The sequence below is a fragment of the Aspergillus luchuensis genome, chromosome 1, assembly GCF_016861625.1.
Source record: "Aspergillus luchuensis IFO 4308 DNA, chromosome 1, nearly complete sequence".
Classification (NCBI taxonomy): Eukaryota; Fungi; Ascomycota; class Eurotiomycetes; order Eurotiales; family Aspergillaceae; genus Aspergillus; species Aspergillus luchuensis.
The window spans coordinates 3,368,877-3,395,401 of NC_054849.1; the positions used below are offsets into that span (position 1 = coordinate 3,368,877).

The 26,525-nt window shown below is 48.9% G+C and overlaps 7 protein-coding genes across 7 annotated transcripts; 4 read left to right on the forward strand and 3 right to left on the reverse strand.

The window, feature by feature from the left end:
• Positions 1 to 559: 559 nt before the first annotated feature.
• Positions 560 to 2,486, reverse strand: AKAW2_11179A (cytochrome P450; the record flags this gene model as incomplete). The annotated part of the gene is made up of 6 exons (XM_041682777.1): positions 560 to 1,387; positions 1,444 to 1,471; positions 1,549 to 1,732; positions 1,791 to 2,124; positions 2,185 to 2,257; positions 2,335 to 2,486. 6 exons carry the CDS (start codon positions 2,484 to 2,486, stop codon positions 560 to 562), a joined length of 1,599 nt encoding a protein of 532 aa, XP_041537899.1.
• Positions 2,487 to 7,103: 4,617 nt separating this feature from the next.
• Positions 7,104 to 8,408, forward strand: AKAW2_11180S (uncharacterized protein; the record flags this gene model as incomplete). The annotated part of the gene is made up of 2 exons (XM_041682789.1): positions 7,104 to 7,309; positions 7,469 to 8,408. The coding sequence occupies 2 exons, from the start codon at positions 7,104 to 7,106 to the stop codon at positions 8,406 to 8,408; spliced, it is 1,146 nt and encodes a 381-aa protein (XP_041537900.1).
• A 3,475-nt stretch (positions 8,409 to 11,883) lies between these two features.
• On the reverse strand, positions 11,884 to 12,205 carry AKAW2_11181A (uncharacterized protein; the record flags this gene model as incomplete). Its single annotated transcript, XM_041682800.1, has 2 exons — positions 11,884 to 12,000; positions 12,053 to 12,205. 2 exons carry the CDS (start codon positions 12,203 to 12,205, stop codon positions 11,884 to 11,886), a joined length of 270 nt encoding a protein of 89 aa, XP_041537901.1.
• Positions 12,206 to 16,853: 4,648 nt separating this feature from the next.
• Positions 16,854 to 17,018, forward strand: AKAW2_11182S (uncharacterized protein; the record flags this gene model as incomplete). The annotated part of the gene is made up of 1 exon (XM_041682811.1): positions 16,854 to 17,018. One exon carries the CDS (start codon positions 16,854 to 16,856, stop codon positions 17,016 to 17,018), a length of 165 nt encoding a protein of 54 aa, XP_041537902.1.
• Positions 17,019 to 17,508: 490 nt separating this feature from the next.
• Positions 17,509 to 17,916, forward strand: AKAW2_11183S (uncharacterized protein; the record flags this gene model as incomplete). Its single annotated transcript, XM_041682822.1, has 2 exons — positions 17,509 to 17,552; positions 17,634 to 17,916. The coding sequence occupies 2 exons, from the start codon at positions 17,509 to 17,511 to the stop codon at positions 17,914 to 17,916; spliced, it is 327 nt and encodes a 108-aa protein (XP_041537903.1).
• Positions 17,917 to 19,216: 1,300 nt separating this feature from the next.
• AKAW2_11184A (asparagine--tRNA ligase DED81) lies at positions 19,217 to 21,022 on the reverse strand (the record flags this gene model as incomplete). Its single annotated transcript, XM_041682833.1, has 2 exons — positions 19,217 to 19,343; positions 19,425 to 21,022. 2 exons carry the CDS (start codon positions 21,020 to 21,022, stop codon positions 19,217 to 19,219), a joined length of 1,725 nt encoding a protein of 574 aa, XP_041537904.1.
• A 2,656-nt stretch (positions 21,023 to 23,678) lies between these two features.
• On the forward strand, positions 23,679 to 26,180 carry AKAW2_11185S (putative differentiation regulator (Nrd1); the record flags this gene model as incomplete). Its single annotated transcript, XM_041682844.1, has 1 exon — positions 23,679 to 26,180. The coding sequence occupies one exon, from the start codon at positions 23,679 to 23,681 to the stop codon at positions 26,178 to 26,180; it is 2,502 nt and encodes an 833-aa protein (XP_041537905.1).
• Positions 26,181 to 26,525: the final 345 nt, after the last annotated feature.

A 26,525-nucleotide genomic window follows, 5' to 3' on the forward strand; every position in this document is an offset into this window, starting at 1 on the left:
CCTACTCCTGTATGTAGGTATGGTGGATACAATTGTGTTTTAATCAGAGGGAAGATACTTGTTTACTGGCTGCTGGAACATCCTTGAATAAGGAAGTAAGTAGGTAGTAGTGTGGTAGTGGGTGTGCTACACATGTTAGTACTGAATTAGATATCTCATAATGAGGCAGGTGGAAATGTGTTGTATGGTTTGTGTTACGGTTTGTATATGCATCAGACAGATGAGATGATGGAAGTGCTACTTTGGGAGACAGATAGGTTAGTCTAGTCTGCTTTGGGGGTTGATGTGTGATTCTCAATATTAGTTGCTTGTAAGAGATGATTTGTAAACAACCTCTCCTTTAATGGTAGGGTTGAGATGAAGAAAAGATATTGGTCAACTTCAAGATCCAATGTGGTGAGAGGGGGACAGCTCTTATTTGTTATTGGGTTCGAGGGGGATCTAGCAAGTTGCTAAATTATGTACTGGAAGCTGGATGTATTGAATAGAGCATGGTAGTATACACTCTGCTGCGTCTGTCTTCATCCAATCATCATCAGTACCCAGTGTGTAATGATCGTTAATCACCCTTAACAAGCAACCTAACGCCTTTACTTCCCTTCCTGGTAGCAGGAATGAACATATCAGTGGCAAACTCAACATCCTTGTTGGACGTTTCAAACAGTTCCAACCTCCCACCTTTCGCACCTGTCTCATCATCCGCACCGTGAAATAGCCTAAACATCCTGGAGACGCAAATATAGAGTTCTGCATAGGCCAGATTGATGCCCAAACATGACCTGGAGCCCTTTGTGAAGGACACAAGATACCCATTCAGCCTTTTACCCTCCTTTTCGGCCTCGATCCACCGTTCCGGACGAAACTTGCTTGGCTCTGGAAAGATGGCGGGATCATGATGCACAAAAACAGCATTCATGCTCATGGGTGTCCCCGGAGGAATTACCCAGTCCTTTCCACGCTTGTCGTCGTGAAAGATCACTGCTTCATTTGGGGATACACGTGCTAGCCGGGCAACAGCGCCATAGGATAGCCGCAGACCTTCCTGAATTACGGCAGTAAGGTAGGGAAGGTGTTCCAAGACCTCGATACCGACGTGTGCCGTAGGATCGGGGATGGAGGCGATTAGTTCGGTACGAAGACGGGATAGAGTATCCGGTTGGCTCAGCAGATAGTATGTGATGACCGATAGTGTCCAAGATGTGGTCTCAGTTCCGCCGGCCACGAGTATCTTGGCTTCCTGGCCAAGCCGTTCGACACTCTTTTCTGAGACTGGAAGATTCGGATTTGCTAGCAGATCATGAAAAATGGTTTTCGGCTGCTTTCCGGCCCCTGTATCTTTATCGTTCATGATCTGGTGCACCTGGACCACATTATCGCGGGTGAAGGACTGCGGCTCATTAGCAACACTATTCAGGATTTGATGAAAGCTGTCTATTGTAGTACCCGTTCATCCTCAAGCACATTTGCAACTCTTTCATGCATTGCAGATTAGCTCCAGTTTTTGATGTGTCTATACACATGCAGGAACACAACATTGATCATACTCACGTTGGACTAATCCACGATACAATCCATGGCGGAATAAGCTGTCCCATATTAATGAGCCAGTGATAGTGCTTCATCCAATGTACAACTTTGCTCATAGCAAGAACGGCCTCCTGAGCAGGTTCACCAAAGTCATTCTTTTGCAACCTCTCGCGCGAGTGGCTGAAACTGTACTGCATGATGACGTCTACATCTGTGAGTATATTGGATGAATGGAGGTTTATTATCTTCACCATTTTACATACCATTGGTGAACGCAGCGTAGGCAATATCCATGCGGACTGGATGACCCGTATTTTTCAATCCATCTAGACGTTTAAGGAGTTTGTCGACCTTTTCCCATATGACAGGCTGCAAACGACGTACACTTGCTTTTGAGAAGAATGGGCTCAATGCGGAACGACGCATGCGATGTAAATCATGTTCTATAGTAGACAAAGCACTGTCGGGCGCCCCAAATTGATGTTTGAACTGAGGATTCAAATTTCTCTTCTTCTTGCCGCCGGGTGCATACAGCTCATCATAAAAGGCCGAAGTCTCGATATGAAGCTCTTCGGGGTTGATGCGAACAATGGGCCCCTATACATTGTAGTGTCACTATATATGGGGTTTTATCCACAACGAGGGCATCCTACTCACGTATCGCTTATGCATATCCTTGACTTTGAAGATATACCGGCCACCACATATTGCATCGTAATAGAACTCATAGCTGAAACGCGCAGTCAGCTTCATCGTTCCCTCCTACCTTCGCAGGGCCGACTTCGACAACTAGAATTCAGAACTTACAACCAAGTCACAGCTGCCAACGGGGGGCCTGGGAAAGACGCGATGGGGCTAAGGTACAGGCGATACACTGCGCAGCCTATTAGATAGGCAAGCAATAAAGTTAGAGTTATAGTAACCACAGAGGAGGGGCTGAGCTCCTCGAACAAGGCCATTCTGTATTTGATTTTGTCATGAAAGACCGTCGAATCTTTCTTCGTATGCGCAGGTATGACGATGTGAGAGAATTGAGGAGGTGATAAGATGACGTGAGGGGTAATGGCCACTAGGAGTAGTCTTAAAAGATCAGCACCTACTAATGCTACTAGTACTGGCACTCGCACTGAACGGCTACTATGCTTTCTTTTTCGAGGAATATTCCGCACGCAGAAGATGTGTCCTGATGGGCTACAAACGCAACGATGCTGACTGCATTCTGATCTGGGGTGCTTGCTAGCAATGATTAAGGGTGCATGATATCGAATACGCAAAGAAACAATTTCTTAAGCTTTGAAGAAGTGACTTATTGTTGTTATTTCATCTGGTGCTAGATACGAAGGCAGAAGAAGAAGAATGCAGAAGCGGAGCAGGGGAAGGAAATGATCATGGATGTTTGATGTTTCCCGAAGGGGAAGGTGCCCGCCGCAAACGAAGTTATAAGTGAGGAGCGCATGTTGGACATTCATTATGGTCGTATACATTTTTTACAATGCCGAGCAGATATAGTGGAACTTGCTAGCGATTTCCCTCTATGTTCTCCTAAGAATTAATCTTGTAGCTTTCAGAGGTGGGACAAGATGGTCGAATTACCTGCTACACAACTATGAGACTTAGTACTTAGTATACCTCAATACCATAACTTTACCCTTATGGTAAACATACAGTAAGCCTTTCCATCTACCTTCCTAATAGTTTGGTAGAGAGACATGTACAATACACACGGAGTAAGCTTTATCTATATGCTTACCCCTCTTTCGAGTCCGTGGGTTCTAATCAGCCTTCAACGCTAATGAACTTCTTGTCCTTGACTCGATCATGGTTTTAAGTTGCAGGAAGTTGCGGTGTAGAAACCTTGAATAATGGGAGTAGCTACGTTATAAGACTCTCCATATTTGATAATAAGAGATAAGGGGGATTGAAGGGTGTCCGCGTGCAAGTAGGATATCTACTCCTATCATCCTTGATGCGGTAATCTCGCATGTGACGGTGATTAACAAGATGGAGGAGAACGTGTGATAGGCCTTTAATTCGAATGATTCGGTTTAAATCAAGGCAGGGGCGACGATCGCATTGTGAGAGTATCACTCTACTCCCGTAGAGTTAGTCGACTTATTTCGATTCGTATGAATGACCCGTGAAACGTGCAGTTGTTGGGTAGAGTAGATACATCATTGTACAGGCTTCGGAGGGGACACAACGCCTGCCCCGCATGTAGGAAAGTATCTACGGGGCCAGGGAAGCACAGAAAGGCAACAGGCCAGATTGAACAGACAATTGGACTTGTGATACTCCGTAAACGTGTACGCAATATGGGAAATTACAATCTTCACCTGGATAATTCTAGACATTCGAAAGAGAAACGTCAGCTAAGAGGACTTGACCTTGAGGGGAGAGAATGGACGATCCTTTTTGCTCTGTTGATACTAGTCCAGACTCACCGCTATGGTCGAGACACTGAAATATGGATGTGTGCCCCTATCAGATTATGGAGCCCTAGATCCAGAATATTCAGTTCAAATGATGTGTTGCGGTAAAGCCGAAAAGGGGGACGATCCCTGGAACGAGTGGGTGGGAATCCCCATCCGTCATCGAGTTAGTAACATCCAATCTCAACGTCGGATGTATAAATATTTGCTAATGGATGAAGAAGTTTGATCCACAGGACGATCGAGAACGTGTCAACTTCTGTTGTTTTCTACAAATGCAGAATGCATTATTCACCAGTCTGTACCAAACCAATTATCTGCCAGTTTCCAATAAGTTGTTCTCCGGATAATTGGTGTGCACTAGTAAAAATAATCTGCGCTGTGGTTGTCAGTCAGTCTGTGACATTGCCCCACTATTATGGACTCCATCCCCAGTTACTAGCATCATAGACTGATTCGAACGTTGCAATCACTGATGACATTATAGTAGACCTTTGTTTAAACCTCTGCTGCCGTGTGGGACTGCCGAAATATGAATGGAATATTTTTGTTTCGCCCCAGAGAATTGTCTCATCTATTTCTGTCCATCACGGCTTTGCTTCGCCTCATGGCGGTAGCCACTCGAGCAGGCCACTATCGGCTTCGCCGTTTCTTCTTGCTGCCTAGTTCCTCCCCTTCTCCTCTTTTGCCTCTCTCTCGATTACAGGCTGGTTAAAGGGGGGAAAAAAAAGTAAAACTACTACTCGAGGCATTTATGCCGTCACATAATATAGGCCATCCCGAAAAGACAGAAAGCCATAAAATTGATCCGGGTCGGCATTTCCTTGTTTGCTAGCCAAGGTTAACTGCCTCCCTGGCGTCCAGTTCCGAATCACTGCTTCCGCACTGCGATAGGGCTCACTCATTGGATCTAACGGCGGGTGATCCTGCCGCACAGATCCAACTAAGGGGGGGCGGGCACTGCAGAAAAGCACTGGGCTCTGGATGGAGAAACAGTCCATGTGTAAGCCTGTACGTTAAGTATTGGTTGGTTCCCCTTGAGTCCGGCCACCAAGGCACTGTCTAGACCAGCAGATGTGGAGCTGGGGTGTTTTACAGCTGACGCTCCGTGTTGACGATGGCTGCCCGATTTGAGGTGACAAACTGGGCTGGTCGGCAGTGATGATCAGACCTCAAGAGCCCCGCGTAGCAGAGATCCAGCCAAGCCAAGACGACGACATGTCATTCGCATGCGACGAATGGTTGAGAGCATGGTGGTGTTCCTTCACCCGATAAGCGTGGTTCGGTCGGTTAAGGGAAAAATAAAATATCGGAATCTCAAGGAAAGCCAAATGAGGATTTGAGGGGCAATGGGAAGGGCTTTTATCGTTCCGGTCTCTGCACAAGCTGGACGCGGCCACTAATGGCTACCTTATCGCGATGGGTACCCCGCCTGGACATAGAAGAGACTCCCGAACACTAGTAGAACACCGCAGTACTTACGCAGAAGTACCATATAAGAGCAACGAGAGGAAACAACGGATTCGGAGAGGACGAAAAATTCTTTCTGTGTGCTTCGTCTTCCATCCGCTATACACTCCCCACCGGATCCAGAGTGACAGCTAAATATAGCCAGTCAGTCCACAAGGAGAAGTCAAAAAGAGTCGTTCCGGCGGAGCATTGCAACGTTCCCCAGTCATATACTCCGTACGCGGAGTGGATTAGATCATCTATGGGTGGTGAGGTAAGCCGAATCTGTTGTGTGCCTTCCCCATTCAGACGGACGATTGCGCGTTGTGCTGCCTGAGGCAGGCGGCACACGGCAGTCCGGCAGTCTAGAACTCCCTTCCCCAGCCCAATCATGGCGTGACTCAACTTGAGTCTCGCCTTCCCTCCCGGGCCTGACGTGCTCGGGCGTCACCCAGGGTGGTCACGGTAACTAGTAATGGGCCGAATGGACACCTGGGGATGTGAAGAGAAACCAAGGCTAACCTAATCCCCCCATCATGCTCTCCCCTTGTAGGTGGAACAAAGTTCTAGAATTTCTGTTGCTTGAATCGATTTTCCGGCTCTGGTTATATCTATCGGGCTGTTCGCTTTCTCTGTCTTTGGTGTTCTTATCGTGAGACGCAAACAGCCTTGACACTTTTCGACTACCACAACAGGAAGACGTTTCGATTACTCTTAGGCTATTCTTATACAATTGATTGACCGTCCCGGCGCCTGTGATCTGGTGCTCCCTTCGGTATCCCTCTTTCAGTATCGCCTAGTTATTCTCCGAGCGATTTTTCTGTTTTCCATTCGGCTGCACGATACTCTCTCTCATCACCGCCGGTCAATAATCCCGCTTAGCATTACTTACACCCGCCCTTTTCGGTATCAGGCCCATTGCACGTGCGGTGTACCTTGGAGAAGACGGCACACTGGTTTATAAGAAAGGGGCCAAACCAAGAAGAAAACAAAGAGGGATTTAAATCGCAGAAAGGGGGAAACAGAATACACTGCCATTCCTTTGGTATGTATGTCTCCCTTCCTAGCTATAATTATCCTTTACGATTTTTTTTTTCTTTCGTTTGTCGATTACCCGTTTGTTACTTTGTTGTCCCTTATCTCTCCCCACTCAGAGGCCGGTGATAACGCTCCCTCAGCCGGGCCACCAACGTTCTAGTAGTACTACTAGTGAGACTGGTTTCATTTGTGACCTATCTGACCAATTCTGGTACCACAGCAGATACACACAGAGCAGAAAGGAAAAAAGCTTATCGTTGTTACTGTCATTACAAAGAATTTGGCGTTCGCCCGCTACATATTTGCCTCTCATTGCCAGGGTTTTCTCAAAAATAAGAAACCACTCAGGCGTGTATTCCCTTGCCGTTTCAGCTCGATTCATTCGGCACATGCCATTTCGGCTGAACGAGGACTGAGGCATTATTACGAAACTATATCATCCAGTACTACCGTGCGAGGCCATTGGTCCAACCAATTGTGCAGTTGGATCCCTGCTAGACGCAAATCCCTCATACTTTCTGACCCCATAGGGGCAAGCTCTCGTGCTCCACAACTGGCGCGGTTCGGCGCAAGGTACCATCGCCGAATTATTTTCAGATAGATGGTTTTTCTTTTGGACCGGTGTCATATTTATACTTAACCAGATCCTCACCGCCATCCATGACTCAAAGCAATAACCACCATCGCCGCACTTCCTCGGGCTCCAATGTCCCTAAGCTGAGGAACTCACGGCCGGCTTTACATCGGAGAGGCACATCCTTTGTCAACCACTCTATATCCAAACTAGGCTCTGGACAAGTCACCAAGCAGTTAGAGTTGGACGACGACCGGCAGCCCGAGATGGCGGCTAGCTTTCTCAACTTTTGGTATGTGTGTTATGCTACATCCCAGTATCTGCTGCCCTGCCTTCTCTCCAGCATAGTTGCTTTTGCCAATCCTCGCACATCCCCGTTAACTTTGTCGCTTATTCCCCTTGCATATCAAATGATCGCTTATCTCCAGAATCGAAGCTAACCGATCTACAGCGCCATGTGCGAGAAGCAGATAACAGTGCCTGACAATTCCCTCTTATATTGTAGCGAAAGGTATGAGACTCCTTATCGCGCCACAGCCTTGACGTGCACAGCCTCCACTGTTGGTTTAAATTCCAACCAGTTCCCCCTAGCCCTTTCTTTGTCTCATTGCTATCTCTTTCCTTTCAATAACTTTCTTCTAACACATTATCTCTGCAGCTGTCGCCGCAAAGACTCCCACAAACCACTTTCAGCTTCCTTCTCATCAAACTCCTCCATGTCTTCCTCAACAACTCCACCTGCCTCTCCTCCTATGTCTCCTCGAATGATTGTAGCACCCATGACTCCCACGAAAGGTGCCGCCAGATCCTCAATCTCCAGGATACCCAGCGAATGGAATGATGCCAAGACGGATCAGGATCCATCCGAATGGAAGCCAGTGATACCTATGGGATCCGGTGCCAGTTCTCTGGCGTCGTCAGAGGCTTGGAATTACCTCTCCCAGTTTCATCGTGATGACACTATGATGCCGGTCCGGCGCCCTCGGTTTGATCACCGCAGTTCGACCAGCTTGTCGGCACTCTGGAGTGCTACGGGGTCTGTTCCGCCGCTGATGCACACGCCGTCCACAGCTGCATCGTCGGTGAGCAGCAACGGGTCGGACTATATGAGCTATATGCATGACTCGGCCTATCGTCCACTGCCCCCTCGGCACAAGCCCCAGATGTCTGGTTGCCCAAGCGCCTCGAAAGGGCTCGACTTGGTAGTGCCTCATGTGCATGTGAGCGTGGAAGATGCCCCCGCCGTTAATATCTCCAACGATGGGTCGATCTTCCCCGCCAGTAGTGCGCTATGGGATGAGAAGCCCAGTGAAAAGACGCCCACCCTGAAGACGGCCTTGGGTTCGCCGACCTCTGATATACCTGCCCGTTCCCTGGAGGAGACTCCGTGATCATACCGTCACGATTTTGACGCTTTCCAAGTCGACTGAGTTTACAATCATTAGTCGAAATTGCAAGCGCTCAGATATTGTGCATGTGGGTCATGGAAAGGGCTAGTCTCAAGGCATTATCTTGAATTTTTCTTTTTCTTTTGGTTTCTGTTGTCAGTCACTTTGGTATATGCAAATATTGAGCGGGAAAAACACAACAGATGCATTAGAGCCAGCATGAGTACTACGAAGCGATGGATGATAGGCGTGGAAGCGGCACCTTCCTTTTGGACATTGAGCACATAGCGGATGCTTAAATAGATTCTTAATACCACACGGACTTTGGGCATATGTATAGACGAGCGGGTGTTTCTATATAGAACTGAACAAGACTCGGTTATTTATTGGACCATCTACCTATCAACTTGTGATCTACCACTAGACCGACCATGGGGTACCGTAGTGTGTGCAAGGTTAATTAGCTGCTGTCAAAAGACTAACCGTACTGCCGAGCCACTGCCGAGCGCCCTGTATTGTGAAGTATAGCTGACTAAGCTCATACATACAATGATGTATAAAGTTATGCATTTAACGAGTGGCAAGTAACAGCCTGCAAAGAGAGGATAATTGCTCGCAGCATCCTAATGCTATACATGAATCATACAAAAAGCTTAATTAGCGAATAAGCTACAACATAATACCGCGCAGGTCATACAAACTAATAACATGCAGTTCACCTACTAAGTAGAGAACGCCTGCTCCCCAACATTCTCTCTGCTCCTGATGTGTACTATAGCATAGCTTTTGAGCATCATAGCCCGGAGTAGATTCCTGTCCCTGGATGTGCCCCGTTTTCATACCAATATACTTCAATTTGCGGGATATATACGCTTACATTCGTTGGACCTCACAACGACAAGATTTTGGTGGCAAAAGAGCAAAAGAAGGAGAGGCGATGAAGCTGTCAGCCAAGCACTAGACATGGGTTTATATAGCTGCAGGGTGTCTGCAACTGGTGCATCTTCTGGTGCGGGTTAACCCTCTTGTGAGGACCCAGAAATGCCATTATCCACTCAGCGATGTTAAGTAGTATCTTCAGCCTATCAGTCTTCTTCGTCTCTGAATGTCTGCTAACGACCTGCGTTGAAGAATCCAACTTTTGAGAGGTAAATAGTCAGCCCATAGAAGTATGCTTAAGCATTAGAGCATTCTTGGAAACTCAAAAAATAGGGGTACTATCTTGCAAGATGAGCTCATCGGAAACCCAGATTTTGCCCTTCTACTGAAGCCTGAGATTCTCAAAAGCCTATATTAGGCAACTTGAAGCGAACCTCGTATCATAAAGGAACTCGTAAATAGAGCAGATTCATTTGTTAAATGCTAGTAGCAAGCGCAACAGAGCTAAGGTACCAGGTTAGTTTGGCGAGCTTTCCTGGAACGGCAAGCACATTTGTCCTGCCAGCCGGAAATGATTTCCATCCATCCCCCGTCAACTGAATCTTACGAGCGTCCCGTTGTTTCTTTCTTTCCATCCTGTCATCAGCCCGATGTCAAATTCCGCATCGAATGAGCATCAGAATACTGAACATCAAGGTTTCCTTGTCCTTTGCATCTCGTTTATGCATCCGTCTCCCCCATCCATCGACTACGTTTGCTTCAGGGATTTCACCTTCTGCTCTCCTAGCCCCCTCCCAGACCTCCCTGTTCGGGCTCCAGGTTGTCCTCATCAGAAAAGAGCTAGGTTCCGAGGATTTTCCTTCCTTTTCCCGTCAATATGTGGGAGTCGAAGTACTTATGCATCACGATATCCCAACCTCATCTGCCATCCCAACCTCGTCTGCCCTGTTGCGCCCATGCAGAACTTGATGGAACGTACTGCAGGCTCGAAAGTGGCTTCTATGAGAGCAGAACGCTTTAGATTCTGTTACCACACAGGAGAACTTATCCCTGACTTGCCTGGACACGAGACAGCCTGGAATATTCAAAATTATGAAGCTGTTCGAAGACTCCACCTCGTCCTATGAAGGCCACAGAATGCCTGGCCAAGAACAAGTGTCTTTCAGCAGATATACTCATTACTACCTATGGGATTCGATGCTGTATTCAGCTCTCGCTCCGTGTCCAAGACGATGCTATTCTTGGATTCTTGCTAACCTACCGCTAACGAGGAGCCGGAGAGCCCGCAGACCAGATGTGCCAAATCCCACTTTCCATTCGAACGACATACTTCGGCAGACTTAATCACCCACGACTTCGACAATACGAGAGATTGGAGATACCTTGGATACCTACATCTACAGTTGTATCACTGTGGGGTCATACGCCGTCAACTCTCGAGGCTGGTTACACAGATTGATCCACTCGGCCGGGTATGTCCCATGGTCGGCAATGATAGGAACAGGTGCATGTTTTGCTGCATGTCATCAATGAACAAGACATATGGTCGAATGAATGCCTAGATTTAAAGGACGAGACATATACTTGGAAGGGAAATCATGCCATGATAGGCTGGATGCTGGCTTGTTGGTACAAGCCAACAGCAATTTGGCTCAATGCGAACAACGACGTTGCTCAGTGCACAACCTACCCGCTACATAACCCAAATACGGCGATTGGTCGACATTCATAGCCTCTGTCCTCAGATACAAGGAGATCATATTGATGTTGACGCCGGCAGTAGCAGGAATCACTGTCTAGCGACCGATAAACCCCTTAGGTTCAACTAGCACCGGCGGACGACGTTGCCTGGGCACGATCGCAACGCACGAATTATGATATATTGTCAGCGTTGGGGTGTGAAGAGCTAGGATACAATACAATGCAGAGTGGATGAGAAGATGCTTGAACTAGATGCGTCGCGGGAGCACATCCTTTCTGAAGTGACTAGGGCTGCATTAATGTCATTCTGTCTACTAAGACTTGATTGGACCGGCACGGGAACGAAGACCTAAGGTATCTGACAGTACCAGGCGTTCTGCAACCGACACGCGGCGTGAAACAGATCAAGATAGGCTAAGGGGCCAAAATAGGCAAAAGTGATAATACAATTGCGATGGGAACGAACTTCTGTTGCTTATGGCTCGATAGCATCCGTGTTGGGCGCAGTGTGCCGTCGAAGGGCCATCTGCAGTCAATGTTATTCAATGGTCTCGGCTACGCAACGCGCGCGCTACTCTTCCAACTACGAGCCCCCGAGTCGAAAACCTCACGCCTACGAACTATCTAGCGGATTCACCCACACTACTGGGAATATCTCCAGTGATTAACATGCTTTAGGCCCGAGAGGTCTTTCTTTTCAGAGTCGAAAACAATACACATACAAGCAAGGATTGATGTACGATGAAATCAATACAACACATTGCAACATAATGTACATGCCCAGGACGCCGGATTCTTGATACTTCTTTGACCACAGCACAAGAAACCTGATAATTTCGCTATAGGGATTACACGGCAACCGATCTGGGACATAAAGTGGCGGACATGCGGGTTATTTTCAGTCATCGTCGCCAATAATGTCGTCAGGAAGAATATCGTCAGGGAGACTGTCGGCAAAGCCACCCGCGTTATCATTATCGAGGCAGCAGATGTAGCATCCCAATGATGCTTGCCACTGCCATAACGGTTAATGAGGACTCTATGCCTAGCATCGAGGATGTGCTTACCTCCGGATTGCTGCAGGGAAGATCGGAACTCTTAGGAAGACATTGGCCCGTGCAAAACTTGTTTCCAGTATCAGTACCCTGGGAACCAGTCTGGGCATAGGCAGTAGATGCGAGGAGGGCAAAAGCCGTAGCGAAAAGACCGGTAAGCTGCATCTTGCTAATTTGATCAAATGAGTGGCAGTTTGAAAACGAGGGAGTGGACACCGATCAAGTTCGGCAAGAAGACAGAATCAAGTATAGGTAATGTCATGCAGGCGATCACATACATGGGTGGCAGCGACACATAAGTTGCTTTATAAGTGCTCCGTTTTCCCTTGCTATTTGCGAAGCAAGGGGGGATAAATTGCACCTGTTATTACTGTGTCGCGTCCCTATGCTAAAGGCTCAGGAAACAAGGTCCAAAGAATGCTGCTCTCCTACGAGCATGAATTCCATAACAACGAGTTTTGGTATGCTCTGGCGGGAGCAGAGCAAAAGGACGTCAACAACATCGATATGGGCTCGTTCTGTTCAGAGATCAATCCTTATATTTCATCACTCCTCACTGTGTTCCTGGAAATACCACAGAACACATCCGTTATATCTCCCAGGAAATATCCCTATCCTGCGAGTGGCTGAATAATATGTGGCTGTGGCCGATTACCTACCTATGGCATGTCTCACATTCCCAGCGGAAGGGCTTCTCGCGCCACGCATATTAGGCATAACTATATATACAGGGACAAAGTATCCGGAGCAAGGGGAAATAAACAAAACAACTGTAGACATTATACTAAACTGGTCCTCGGAGAAAGGCACTGCAGTGAGTATAAAAAAAAAGGTTATGTGATAATGTCAGTACGGTCATGCTCAAATAGCGTCATTTATCTTGCTTGCATTGACGAAGGTCAATTAATGCAGGAGAAAAGTAGTACTAACTTTATACTTCGGTCCAGCTAATCATACATACTACAGGGTAGATGAAAGTTTGGGAAATGTACATAGTACTGATACACATCATAGTTCATCACTGACATGGCATAAGATATGATATAGCAGTTCATATATTTTGACCATAGTAATAAACGGATACGTGAAGAAAACCTAGTCTCCCCCGTAGACGTGTTCAAACCCGTCGAGCTAATCCAATAAAGGTAAAGTACTTTCTTCAGGGCAGATATTACTAAACTACGTGTAATCCTATTTCCACAAACCATGTCACCTAATCCACAAACCAAGGAGGGTTGTGATGAAGAAATAAAAAGGGGGCGGCCCACAAATTCTGACATGGTAAGACGTGCGTGGACAATGCGCGAGTCAACTCACCCCTGAGGAGTCGTAGACCAGGTGGCAAGTTCCCGAGGGACACTTCTTCAGCTAGCCACGTTCAGCTTAGATGAAGCACATCTAAGCTGATCATGACTTGCATATGCAAGCTTCGGATGCCTATCTTGGATAATATCATCCTGGAGGACCCTGCATATGGGGGGCTAAGGTGGACTAGTTCGAATATCTTCGTAGCCTGTACGGAGTAGTGAGAGGATGGACTTGCACTAGTATGAGATTAGGCATATGTTCCTCCGTAGGTTGCTGCATAACCGGCCCAAAAAATGGGCTGCCAGATTCCACTGTGGCCCGGAAACAATTTCCGTAGGGCAGGCTATGGCAGCAGGCTCACGGAATGGTGCCAGCACATCTGGCTGAGACTGGGCCGCAGGGCTCCGCCTCGAGACATGGTTCAATAGACGTTCTGACAAACAACGACCGGAATCGAGTGAATATTTGCTTTTTGCCGTTGTTGTCATCGCTCTTCCTTATCTTCAAGTCGACAGTGACCAGTCAGTATGGACATGGATTTCCCTTAGAATGACCTAGGCAGAGTACTGCACTCTGCGACGTACTGTTGGGTTTCTCATTGCTCGCAATAAATACGCGGAAGAGCGCCTCCACCGGTATACTTTGAATGCCAGCCGGATCGAGACACCGAGCAAGGTCTGTTGTTGACTGTCAGATTTTGCAAATTCTGGATTGCAACCTCTCATGGCATGCCCAGAAGTGCTGAACAAGTGTAGTCGACAGTATCACTGGTACAAGCCATACTTTGCAACCCGCAATGTCATAAAAGAGCTGTCAAAGGCGAGAAGTCCGCCGGCATTGTGAAGGCCGCACTGATCTTTTGAGCCATAAGGTTGGTACTGATGCAAACAAACTTCTCACACTTATCCTCTCACGGCATGCGCCTTGATAGTTTGTAAGCGTTTCCAGAACGCATGACCTTTTCCCTCGCGTTCGGGAGATGACTTCGGAGGCGTCCAGTAGTTGCCCAATGAGGATTCCTGGATGTATTTTCCTTCGCTAATGGGCACTCACCTTGGCGCTAGAAACCACCGGTTCGTCTGGTTGCTGCTGCCCTTGCCCTGCTCCCTCCGCCCCCCTTTTCTCTCCGGGTAGGTATTCCTCATCTCCTTCAGATTTTATGGTTGCTTCTTCTTAGCTGCCAGTGCCTAACCTGGAGCAGAATCCACGAATGTGATTGATCTACTAGAGAGACTGAAAACCGTTCGGTAAGCGAAGACTACTTCACTTTCGACACAAATTTCTGGCTTCTGCAAAATTTTGCGCTTGCACGGACAATACTGGGCGTACGCTCGTCTTCTGCATGTGGTTTCGTCAGAGCCGAAATATAGTCCTCTACAGTTGGCTCTTACCTCTACTTCCGAGACGTCTTGCCCACGCCCACAATAGCCAGAATTCTCACGGCGGGCAATTGGACTTTCTGTCGTTGCGAATCCGGTCAATCCCCGGAAATGAAGCAAGCCAGATTCTCATAACATCTTCCGAACTATTACAGCAGCCTGCCCGCCGGTGGAGCGCCAGAATGGACTCTGGCAGGTCTGGACAATTTGTAGGGTCGACCCGATGCCTTGATCACCGAGATGTTGGCACTTAAACAGGACAAGGCGTGCCAAAGCGCGAACGAAGCTTGGTATGCAGTTGCTTGAAATAGCACCTTTCCACTAATTTATCAGCATCACCCAATCATTTCAAACTCGATAGACTGCACTACACTCGGCATTCAATCGGTGGAGTCTCTGCCCAATGTTGATGCCCGATCAAGAAAGCCAGACCTGGTTGTACGGATCAAACTTAGGACGTCGCACATGGCACCTTCGATGCAAGCGTATCAAACGGAGTTGTACATTGACAGGCCTGACGTTCATGCTAAAGCGCACTAGTTCCCGTGACGTAACCAAACATATGACAGCATATTCAGTCGCTGATTCAACACACGAGCGTGATTGACGATTGCGATACGAGCGAGGAAACTATTCTGGAGTCACACAACAGCTGGTAGTCATATAAAGTGAAGTCCTGAGCACCACGTGTATCTTTTGCAGACTTGCAACGAAGCTATAGATCTGGTGGATGCCTGAGTTCATTGTGATGAAACCATCGAAGATTGACGCTAGATCTGCACGTCAAATCGAGCCAGACTACAAAGCTTGGCGCTCGTTCGAACAGGGGTCCTTACCACCCATGCTAGTCCAGCACAAGCAACGACCTTCGGTTCCATAGAAAGACGTCTTTGGTATAATACGGCAGATTGTCCTAGATGCGCTTTACGAGCATACCAAACCGATGGGGTGCTCGCGCAAACGATCCGAGGTGCCCTCACTGTGCTTAAGGCCTAACAGCTGGAAACCAAAGATCATCGCGCTTCCTGTGGTATTCTCTTTCCCTCTTCGGAGTGTACTGAGCTTGACCGAAAGCACGTCTCGGTTTCACTCGATAATCGGAATGACTGGAGCAAGTCTTCAGATCTCAGAGGAGACACTTCACAGGTGTGAAACTTGCGAGGCGGATTGTGTATACCCCGACATGCCTGCGAGCAGAATGCTCAGAGGACTGACAAGCCAGTTATGCCGTGTATTTGTGCCACATCGAGAATTTGCCAGTATATATTGGGTAGTCAAACCCGAAGATGAATCCGTGTCTTGATACCACTGTGGTACCCTCAGCCACTACCAGTGTGTTTCCACCGAAGACAAACAATCGCCGTTTTCTTAGAGTTGACATCAAAACGCAACGCGGGACCGTTGAGATCCTAGATGACATGATGCTGATGACACCAAACTTTGAATCCATATCTCTTTTCTTGTTGCGGGAGGACGATTTTCGACAAACTTGTCGCGATAAATTCGAGGTCAGGAGGTGATTCTGGTTCTCGGCAGGTACGATTCGACTCAGTCCTCGTCATCGATATGCAGGTCTGCGAGAGAGAAAGTATTTGATGTGACGCCTGTTACATAAGTGTCAGTTCATAGCTTCCACAGAAGCAAACTCTTCTGCCAGGCAGTGAAGCATTTCCACAGTCAAAAACGGGGGCTAATACAATAGCCACAAAAGCTGGTGGCGGCTGCCCGCCGACTTGGAGCCAAGCTGTTGCATCGCGAGATCTTCCCACATTTGATACATAATATTGTAGGTATAAAGGATCAGCATTGCAATGACCAGACGGTCTTGGAGAGGAAAAAAGGGAAGAGAGGGAAGGCCAGTGACCCGGTTGACGTATAGTCACGGCACCAGATGATCTAGCGTGCACTACAAAAGCGAAAGCGATGTTTCCCCGAATCGGCGGCGGAGACGAGAGGGAGCGAGGATTGGCTGGGAGATTTCTCCGCGAGCACAGTACCAAAGATCCCCCAAACCAACTAACAGGCCTAACCTGACAATGCTCTGTGTTTGCGGGTAGCTTTCTTCCATGGTTCTTGACTGGCCCGCTCGGCCAAATGTGCCTGCGGATAACAAAGTCGCCCGCAAAATGGTCACATATGGTGCTGGTCTGATGGGGTACCATCGAGGGAGCAACCGTGCCCGGTCAGGACAGCGCAATGATGATCCTTTCTGGGCTTTGCCTCTGCAATACCGTCCTATGGCTTCTCCAGGGCCTGTGATCGATCTGCTGAACACCCTAATGAAGAACTGACTCTTGGCCAATAGTTAATCCCTGTTCGCGTGGCTTAGGTCAGAGGATGGACACTCCCCCCTTCCCAACCCGACAGCTGTCTCTTCCCAGCCTCTGATATCCCCTCTCAATAATTCCACCATTAAGCGGAAGATTCTTGTTGGGCCATTGGGCGGCAGTACCCAAGTGCGTGGTCAACCACTGCATCAGCAGCCTGGGCATAGCTTGCCTCCACTGGTAACTCGGCTAAGCTCTTGGAATCAAAAGGCACCCATATTTACGGAGTACACCTGTCACCAGATCGACGGATTTCCTTGTCTTGTGGGGCACTCACTGTTCAGCCTGGACCTTCCTCGATATCAGTCGCCACTTCACTTCTCTAATCTGACCCTTATCGTTCCTGCAACATTATAATATACACCCCACCGCCGAGCAGGCATCTCGACGAAAAACAAACGAGGGGCATCTCCACAGGTTGGGATTCGAGACTCCCGCCTCTGCGGATAACAGGATGAGACAAGAAAACACTGGCTCGTCACTAAACGGCGATCCCAGGTAGGTATCTTACTGTTAACAACTTTGTTTATTTCGCCCGTATCCTCTTGACAGTATCGGTTGACTGTTTATTGCCAATAGTCGCCGCAACCAAAGCAGTCAAAGCGCGCGTCTCGAGCCTCCAAACGACTCTCCTCAAACATCTGACCAACTCGCCGAAGAACTGGTTTATTACCGAAGCTTCCTCGAACAGCTTCTAGGATTAGTCCGCAACGGAGACCAGGATACTGTCAATCAGATGGTCTCCATGATTCGTTCGGACGCCACCCACCAGCAAATTCTGGCAGCCTTGTCTGAGAATTCCGCCAACGATGGCCAGACTGCCCAAGGGGCTCATGGTCGGAATAATCACAACCCGAACTGAATGACTTCAACCCTGCTATGCCTCACATCTCCAGCAGATTGTCTGCATGACGCATGATCGTTTGATAAGGTCTTCACAAGGTTTCCTGGTCCCCTTTGAACGCAGATGAGGGTGGTGGGATACAGCTAGACGAGTTATTCGTATATCTTTCTGTCTAGTATCATATTAGTCGGCTCTTTCTACCTATCTATCGTCTCACATATCATTCCAGAGAGAGCCGCCACCGGCAGCTTAGATGGCCGCCGTGTGCTGAGAGAACGCTGTGTACGATCCTCAAAGACCAGCAAATGTCTCGCACCAGGTACTGTGTTGCAATCAGGCTCTTGTTGCACCGGTCTATCTCAGTTAGCATACTGTATTCCTAGAGGGGCCATGGTAACTGTCCCTATGGACATAGCTTGCTTTTCCAATGGAGGCCGGCCTTGGACGCACCATTATCCATATCTGCCCTCTACACTTTTGGCTCAGCATAGCGATGTGCTTGTCGCGACTCTGAATGCCCACTATGGTGACATAGAGTGTTCAGCGAGCATTATCGGCTTACCTGCTTCCTGCAGGGAAGCTGCATGAGAAACCATCAATGAAAGCCGTCACTTACCTAAACCAGTTATACATGTTAATTGTCGCACTCGATCACCCAATTCGAATTTTGACAATAAGGACTAATGAGTTGTGAAAATGATCGATCGATCATCATATGTAGAGAGGCAGTAGTAGTAGTAGTAGTCGCTGCTCGTGATGTCAAACGGAGCTAAACCCCCTTGAGCGTCCAACCAACAACATCCTTGGCTGCAGACTGTGGTGGTGCCTTCTCAATACGGGTCTTTCTTGCAGTGTCTTATTAGTATTCCCCCACTTACGACGTCAACTTCTTCCCAGTGATATGGTGACTCGCTGTCTACTTACTGCGTTTGTCTACGGATCGATAATATGACGGATTTTAGTGCAAAGACGCAGTTTTAGTACTCCTTTACTTTCATCACGGCCCACACTGGTCTCACTTCCAGACTCGATAGCTTTCATGTACGTCGACGTCAACGGCTTCTATTTCTTCATTTATAAGAAGCTGGTGTCGAAGCGACCGTATAATGACGGCTACAATATAGTTATGATATGAAATTAAAAATAAATCAGAATGATACTTTACGATAGGTCCTGTAATGCTACCAGAATTTCATGAAGCATGACGATTTCGCTTTCATAGTCGATATCAGAGAGTATTACCATGACTACCGATATCACATCTGGGATGAATCGGTGTATCATGTATCTATAAATCCTGTCTATGACATCAAAGCGCCTAAGGAGTGCAACGGCCCGTGAAACGAGGATACAAGGAGCAGTCGCGAACGGTGTAACGAGCACACAACCAAGCCAAGAAACGTTCGAGACCAAGACCGTAACCACCGTGAGGGGAGGTACCGTACCTATATTGTAGATGCATATTAGTTATACGTCTCTTTAAACAAATTACATGATGGGGAGAGGCTCGTGAAGGCTTGACTTACTTGCGCTGGTCAGTGTACCAGTAGTACGGGGAAGGATCCATGCCTTCGTGCTTGTAGGCGGCCATGAGCTCATCCCAGTCGTCCATTCTCATACTACCACCAACGATCTCACCAACTCCAGGCATGAGAACGTCCACACTCTCAGTGACACGGCGGTCTTCAGCGTCCTTCTTCATGTAGAAGGCCTTGATCTCAGCGGGGAAGTGGGTCAGGAAGATGGGCTGGTTGATGATATCGGTCATCTTTCTCTCAGCAGCCTCGGCAATGTCATCGCCGAACTCGTGAGGCTTGCCCTCCTCGTTGGGGATGTCGTGTTCCCGCAGCCATTCAATGGCATCGGAGTACTTCATCCGCTTGAAGGGGCGGCTAGGGGGCTTGAAGTCGGGGTTGAGTTTCTCGATGAGAGCCTTGGTGGCCGGCTCAGCCAGAGTCAGATCAATAACACGGCAGATGACGTGCTCAAGGTGATCGAGGAGGTCGTTGAAAGTGATGAAGTCAAGCTCTGCCTCGATGTGGGTGTACTCGGACAGATGGCGACGGGTAAGCGACTTCTCAGCGCGGAAAGAAGGGCACACACAGAAGACATCACCAAGGGAGGGGAGGCAAGTCTCCAGGTAAAGCTGGGAGGACTGGGTCAAATAAGCATTCTCGCCATAGTAGTCGAAACCGAACAAGGTGCTTCCACCCTCCACCTGAGTCTGAACCATGGCAGGAGGGGTAACTTCCAGCATGCGGTTCTCTTCGAAGGTCTGACGGAAAGCCCGGAGGGTAGCCGCGCGAACCTTCATGACTGACGAGGCGGTCTCACCACGGAGGACGAGGTGACGGTTGTCATAGAGGGTTTGGGGATCAGCATCAGGTGCAACTCTAGTGGTGATAGCCTCCTTGTCACCAGCAGCGCGGCCAATGATAGTGTAGAAATCGGCGTGCAGCTCACGGTTGTTGGGAGCATGTTGCTTAGGGGGGACGGCACGCATCTCACCATGGATAGCAATCGAGGTCTCAAGAGTAAGAGTCATGGCATCGTAAGTCTTACACAGGTTGCCCGTCAGGACGCACTGCAGGTAGCCATAGCCATCGGTCAGAGTGAGGAAGATAACGTCCTTCTGAGCACGCAGACGGTGAACTCTTCCAACCACACGAACACGAGTTCCAGGAGTCTCAGACTCGGGGGATCCCAGCTTGACAACGGCCGGATCAGTCACATCAAGACGGATCTTGGTGGGCTTGGGAAGTGATGTGTCCTCCGTAAGAACGACCTTCTTTGCCTCCTCAAGGATAGCCTGTCGCTTCTCAGCCTCCTGCTTCTCACGGATAGCCAATTCTTGTTCCTTCGCGGCCTTTCTCTTCCGTTGCTCATACAGGTTGGTGGCCTTCTTGACCGCCGACTTCGTGGCCGGCTTCCACTCCAATTTAGACGCGGGGTCGGCACCTGCCTCCGTGGGCTCAGTCTGGGACTTGCGGGTCAAGTACTGGTTGCCATCGGTAGGAGCGTGCTGCAAGAAAGCATGAAGGAGAGTCTTGTAGGGGGCAGATTCGGTTCCGTTGGCGGTCGAGTCGTCCCTGCCGACATCTTCGTCAATGTAGATAGAAGCCATTTTGGTGCCTCAAGTGTAGGGATCTGGCCAGCGCGAGTGAACTGGGGGAATATGAGCTGGGCTCTGGCGGAGATGTCAGTCAAATGTGTTGCGGAGACGCATGTGAGTCACCACGAGAGTCTTCTTATCGGGCGCTCATAGGCATTGAGTGATAAGACAAAATGACAGAAAGCACTCACATGTAGACCAGCACTCTGATCAGGAAGGCGACTATGCAGCAAGTCCCGCGGGAATGGAGGCCAAAGTGTTCAACTCGCACAGTGTGGAAGTGAACAGTGGAGGGGTAAATTTTTGGATCCCGATATCCCCACGTATTATTCAGGCATCAATAAGGCATACACTCTGCCGCCCAGCACGGATACTACCTTATCTAACCACTTGGAGACCCGGGATAATCTTACGTCCGGACGATGTAGTACAGTAGCCATTATGCACCGGATCCATTAGTTATGGGCAAAATCGAGGGTTTTCATGCTTGGGATGAAGTAGTCCTAAGATGACACATCGAATGATGTCTAAGATAAGGCCCCTCACGCCGATAGAGACAGGAAGCGCTACCGTTTAGAATATCTCAGTTGCCATGTCATATCTTCTAAAGATGTTTCTTGTCTTCTCAACCAGCAATCCTATGGGCATTAACTCTGTACGGAGTAGTGAAAGGGTTATAACTGTACGAAGTATGGTACTGGCCATTTGCAAAAAGGCCCGCCATGGAAGGTAGGCCTATTGTTCTGCAGCCGGATCGGATCAACACATAGTCCGTCAGGACCAAGAGCCGCTGACCAGGACACCCCACCAACACAGATCGTTCGTAGACGCTGTGGCTGGTTGAAAGTCTCCTGTTAGCCCCGAATTCTGGCACTTCCGCTGATTGATCAATCATTTATGATCAGAATGACCGATCGCAATGTGGGAAAAGCAAAGTCCCAACTGATGCATCTCAGGGGATGGCATAACTCCTGGAGGCGCTGATACCGCTGCTGCAGGGCGATAGAACGAATTATAGATTTCTCAGCATCTGCCTTGGCCGAAATTACGCTGTCTCCCGAACTTGTTAGTCGGCCATCGTCTGAACACGAACCAGAAGCGGTTGCTTTGGGCAGACTACTTGATATTACCCATTCTGAGATCGATTGATAGCAGAACAAAGCGCTTCAATCAGCGTGGAAGCGCAGCATGCTTCAGAGTGGGAAAGCCGCTGCTTAGTGCTGCTCATGCGACGGATGACAGATGGTTGGATGGAGACCATTTCCCCATCTTTTGCCTCAAAAGTATGGATCTGCTAAAACCTTTCACTCCACAAGAATTGATTACGCTATTACTATAATTATCCATTGGGACTTTTCCCGCAGTCACAATGATGGTTCAAGTTCACCATGGAGCATTGACTGGTTGAGGAATCCTTCTGCCGCAAATCCCCTTTTTTAACCCACCTGCTTTTCCTCCCCCTTTGATACATCGATTACATACTTGCTGCTCTGTCTCGGCCCATTCCTTGCTTACCTGACCCTGTACCAGTTTGTCTCTTTTTGGCTAGTTCCTCGCGTTCTTTACTATCTGGGATTGTTGGTTCTCCCACAACAGTTCCCTCGGTTCGATTGTGATTTTATTTTAATTACTTGAGTTGTTGATGATAATATTCTGATAAGCTTTCATTTGTTTGATTACTGTTTACTTGCATTTCTATAAGATAGTTTGGGAAACGCAAGAGAAGAATCGGAGGGTGTTGTTCTTGTTCTGTCCTCGCGGATATCGTTCATTCATTAGTATCTTTATTTTCTCCTCACTATTTATCGCGCCTGTGTCCCTCAAACACGCGCCCCCCCTTTTCCCCTACCAGGGGCCCTCTTTTTTCCTCACCCTTCTTTTCCGCTTAACTTGTACTGGCGGCTGTAACCTTTTTAGTATTGTTCTTTGCAATTACTTTCTCTCTTTCCCTTTGCTTTTCTTTTACTCTTCGTCTACTGTTATTACCACTTATCCCTTTTCAGTTGGATTGTCGGCGGCCTTTGGATACCTTCTTTGTCAACGTTTGGGTCCGCTACAACCTGGCACTCTGGCAGGTCTGGGGCGTTCTCCCTCTCCAGTACTCCGTACTCTCATTTGACAGGGCCACCTTTATTTTATCATTATTTTTATCTTTTATCTTTGTCCTCTCATTTTGATCTCGGTTGGATCTCAGTCGGAGCACAACATCACTCTTGCTTTAGTCTCTCGGCCTCCTCACCCGCAAAGCCCCCTAAAGCAACTAAACCAGCGCAGGTTTGTCTCCGTTTCCACCAACTCAACCACTCATTGTCCATGCACATTCCAATTGACTAGCGGGATCCCTTCTAGACACGTCTTTATTGGCAGTCTTTCTGCTCCGTGCTCTTTGCCGTCCTTTCTGCTCTTCTTTCTCAGTTTGGTTACCCTCATTCTGGCCTCTCCAGGTCTCTGTTTTCTTCCTTATTTTCCCCCTTCTCTTTTCGGGGGTGATCATCGGGCCCGGCCTTTTTTCCCTCTCTCCTGGCCATTCCTACCGTGTTGATTGCCTAGTACGTCCTCTCCCCCTTGACTAAGTGATATCGTTAATTTCCATCGACCACGAACTCATCTTAATCCGTTTTCCTTCATTAGGGGGACAATTGTGTCCTACTCGCTCCCTTCCCTCGCCATGCAAACCTCCGATGCAAGCATTCCGAGTCGTCTGATCCCTTCCAAGTTTTCCCACCTCAACGCGGACAGCACCGGCTTCTCTCACGGAGCATACGCTTCCAACAATATTCCCCTGCAGGGCCTAACGGACCGGAACGCTCGTCGAGCCAATATCCCTGCGATTAATACCTCTGCTCCCGTATCGGACAACATGGCCGCCTCTGGCGCCGCGTTTGACATGAACTTCACTCCCCTGCTACCTTCTCAGCTGCTGCTTGGTAGCCCCTTTCAGCCGGGTACTCCTTCGGCATTCGCCTCGCCTCAATTCGCCAATTTCGGCGGCTTTCCTCAGACGAATGCCTCATCACATGCCCAGAATCATCAGAGTCACCATCAGCTCGGAAGTCCAACCCAGCCCTCGCAGAATGCTGGCCTATATTCTAGTATGATGTCGACGGATGGTATAGGTAATTCTCAAATGCTGGGAGCTCCTCAGTCTCCTGTTGGTGGGATGGGGCCACTGGGCAACGCAGGGTACGGAAGTCCCGCTGCCTCGGTGACCCCTGGCTTGCTTTCGGGTACGAGCCGAACCGTATACCTAGGCAACATCCCGGCAGAAACCTCCGCAGAAGAGATCTTGAACCATGTTCGAAGCGGTCAAATCGAGTCGGTTCGTTTGCTTCCTGATAAGAACTGTGCTTTCATCTCCTTCCTGGACAGCAACTCCGCAACCCACTTTCACTCGGATGCAATCTTGAAGAAGCTTGCTATCAAGGGGAATGACATCAAGGTGGGTTGGGGCAAACCCTCCCAGGTGCCTACTTCGGTCGCTTTGGCTGTGCAGCAATCCGGCGCATCGCGGAATGTATACCTGGGCAACCTGTCGGAGGACATGACAGAAGAGGAACTGCGGGAGGAGCTAGGAAAATTCGGGCCTATCGATACCGTCAAGATCGTCAAGGAGAAGGCGATTGGATTCGTCCACTTCTTGTCCATCAGCAACGCGATGAAGGCTGTTTCTCAACTTCCTCAGGAGGCTAAGTGGCAGGCACCCAGGCGCGTATTTTACGGCAAAGATCGGTGCGCTTATGTTTCCAAAACACAGCAGCAAAATGCAGCTCAGTTCCTGGGTATTGCCCCTGGTTATGCACACATCCTCAATTCGGCGGACCGTGATTTGATCACCAACGCACTCGCTCAGCAGTCTGTGGCCGCCGCAGCTGTGGCCACCACAGCCGGCGGAGTCAACAACTTGGGCAACCGGACCATCTATTTGGGCAACATTCACCCCGAAACGACTATCGAGGAGATTTGCAACGTTGTACGTGGTGGTTTGCTGCATCATATTCGCTATATTCCCGATAAGCATATTTGCTTTGTTACTTTCATTGATCCTACGTCAGCCGCATCATTCTACGCCTTGAGCAACCTGCAGGGCCTCATGATTCATAACCGTCGTCTGAAGATTGGCTGGGGTAAGCATTCCGGTCCTCTTCCGCCAGCTATCGCCCTGGCCGTGAGTGGCGGTGCTTCTCGTAATGTCTATGTCGGTAATCTTGATGAGACCTGGTCGGAGGAGCGCCTTCGCCAAGACTTCTCCGAATATGGAGAGATCGAGCTTGTCAACACGCTCCGTGAAAAGAGCTGCGCATTTGTCAATTTCACCAACATCGCCAATGCCATCAAGGCGATTGAAGGGATGCGGAACCGCGACGAATACAAGCGATTCAAGATCAACTTTGGGAAGGATCGCTGCGGAAACCCCCCGCGTCAAGCTGGTAATGGAGGTCCGCAGGGTCGTAATGGGTCCGGGTTTGAGGGACCTCAGTCACCTTCTCCAGCCTTGAATGGCTTCCAGCAGAACCTAAGCCAATCTGGCTCGGGCTCTAGCCCGACTCATCCTGCGCTGTCTCCTGCCCCAGGGTCTACGGGTTCCCAGAATGGTCAGCACCACAGGCATCCCCTGCAGACCGTCTCATCCCCGTCTGGCATTCTGAATGTCGGTGCAAACAATCCTTTGACGATGTACCTCAACCAAATGTCCGCCCAGCAAGCTCAGGAGCAGGAAAACCGGCTGAATGACCCCATGACCTTAGCTGGTCTCCAGTCCCAGCCTCAACCGCCACAACAGCAGTCGCTCTACAATGGCGCGAGCACTGGCGAGCTTTCCAACGGCAGCATCGAGGCCCCGTTGCACCAACACAAGCCGTCGACCAACGGATTCTTGAATGTAACCAACGGCTCTACGGGCCCCGGCCACCATGCTACTGCTAGCACCAGCAGCCTGAATGTGCCACGGGCGCAACATTCCCGGGCCGTGAGTTTGCCATCGTTTTCTCAGGAGCCTTTCGGGTCTGTTTCGAGCCAGCCTCCCCGTTCCGGAATTGCTCATCAGCCGCAAAGCAGCTTTTCAAGCTTCACCTCTGCTCTAGGCGGTCTCAGCCATGCCGGCTTCGGGTTGGCCATCCAGAACGAGAGTTCGCTGCCCGGCTGGGCTGAGGAGGAGATTGGAGCTAAATAATTGCACCCTGCCGCTGCAAGGGTGATGCCCGCTATTCCACTTGATGAGCATAGCCATTCTTCTGCGTTCTGTTCCACCTATATTGCTTTGCCACTTGGCTAATTCCTTCGATGTCTCCATTCCGATTTCTTTCTTTGTATTGGTTTCATTTCACTTCACTTTGGCTTTTCTCTCTTTCTTTTAATTGTGCAAATTTCCTTTCTCCGGCAACCCCCTCTTACCGATTTTAATATTCCTTTATTCCTATACCATCCTATGTATTGCTAGCTGGGCATGATCTTCTTCATCTTCTTTTGCCTTTCTTTCTTGTCATTTCCATACTTTGATTCTGCTTTTTTTTGGCCA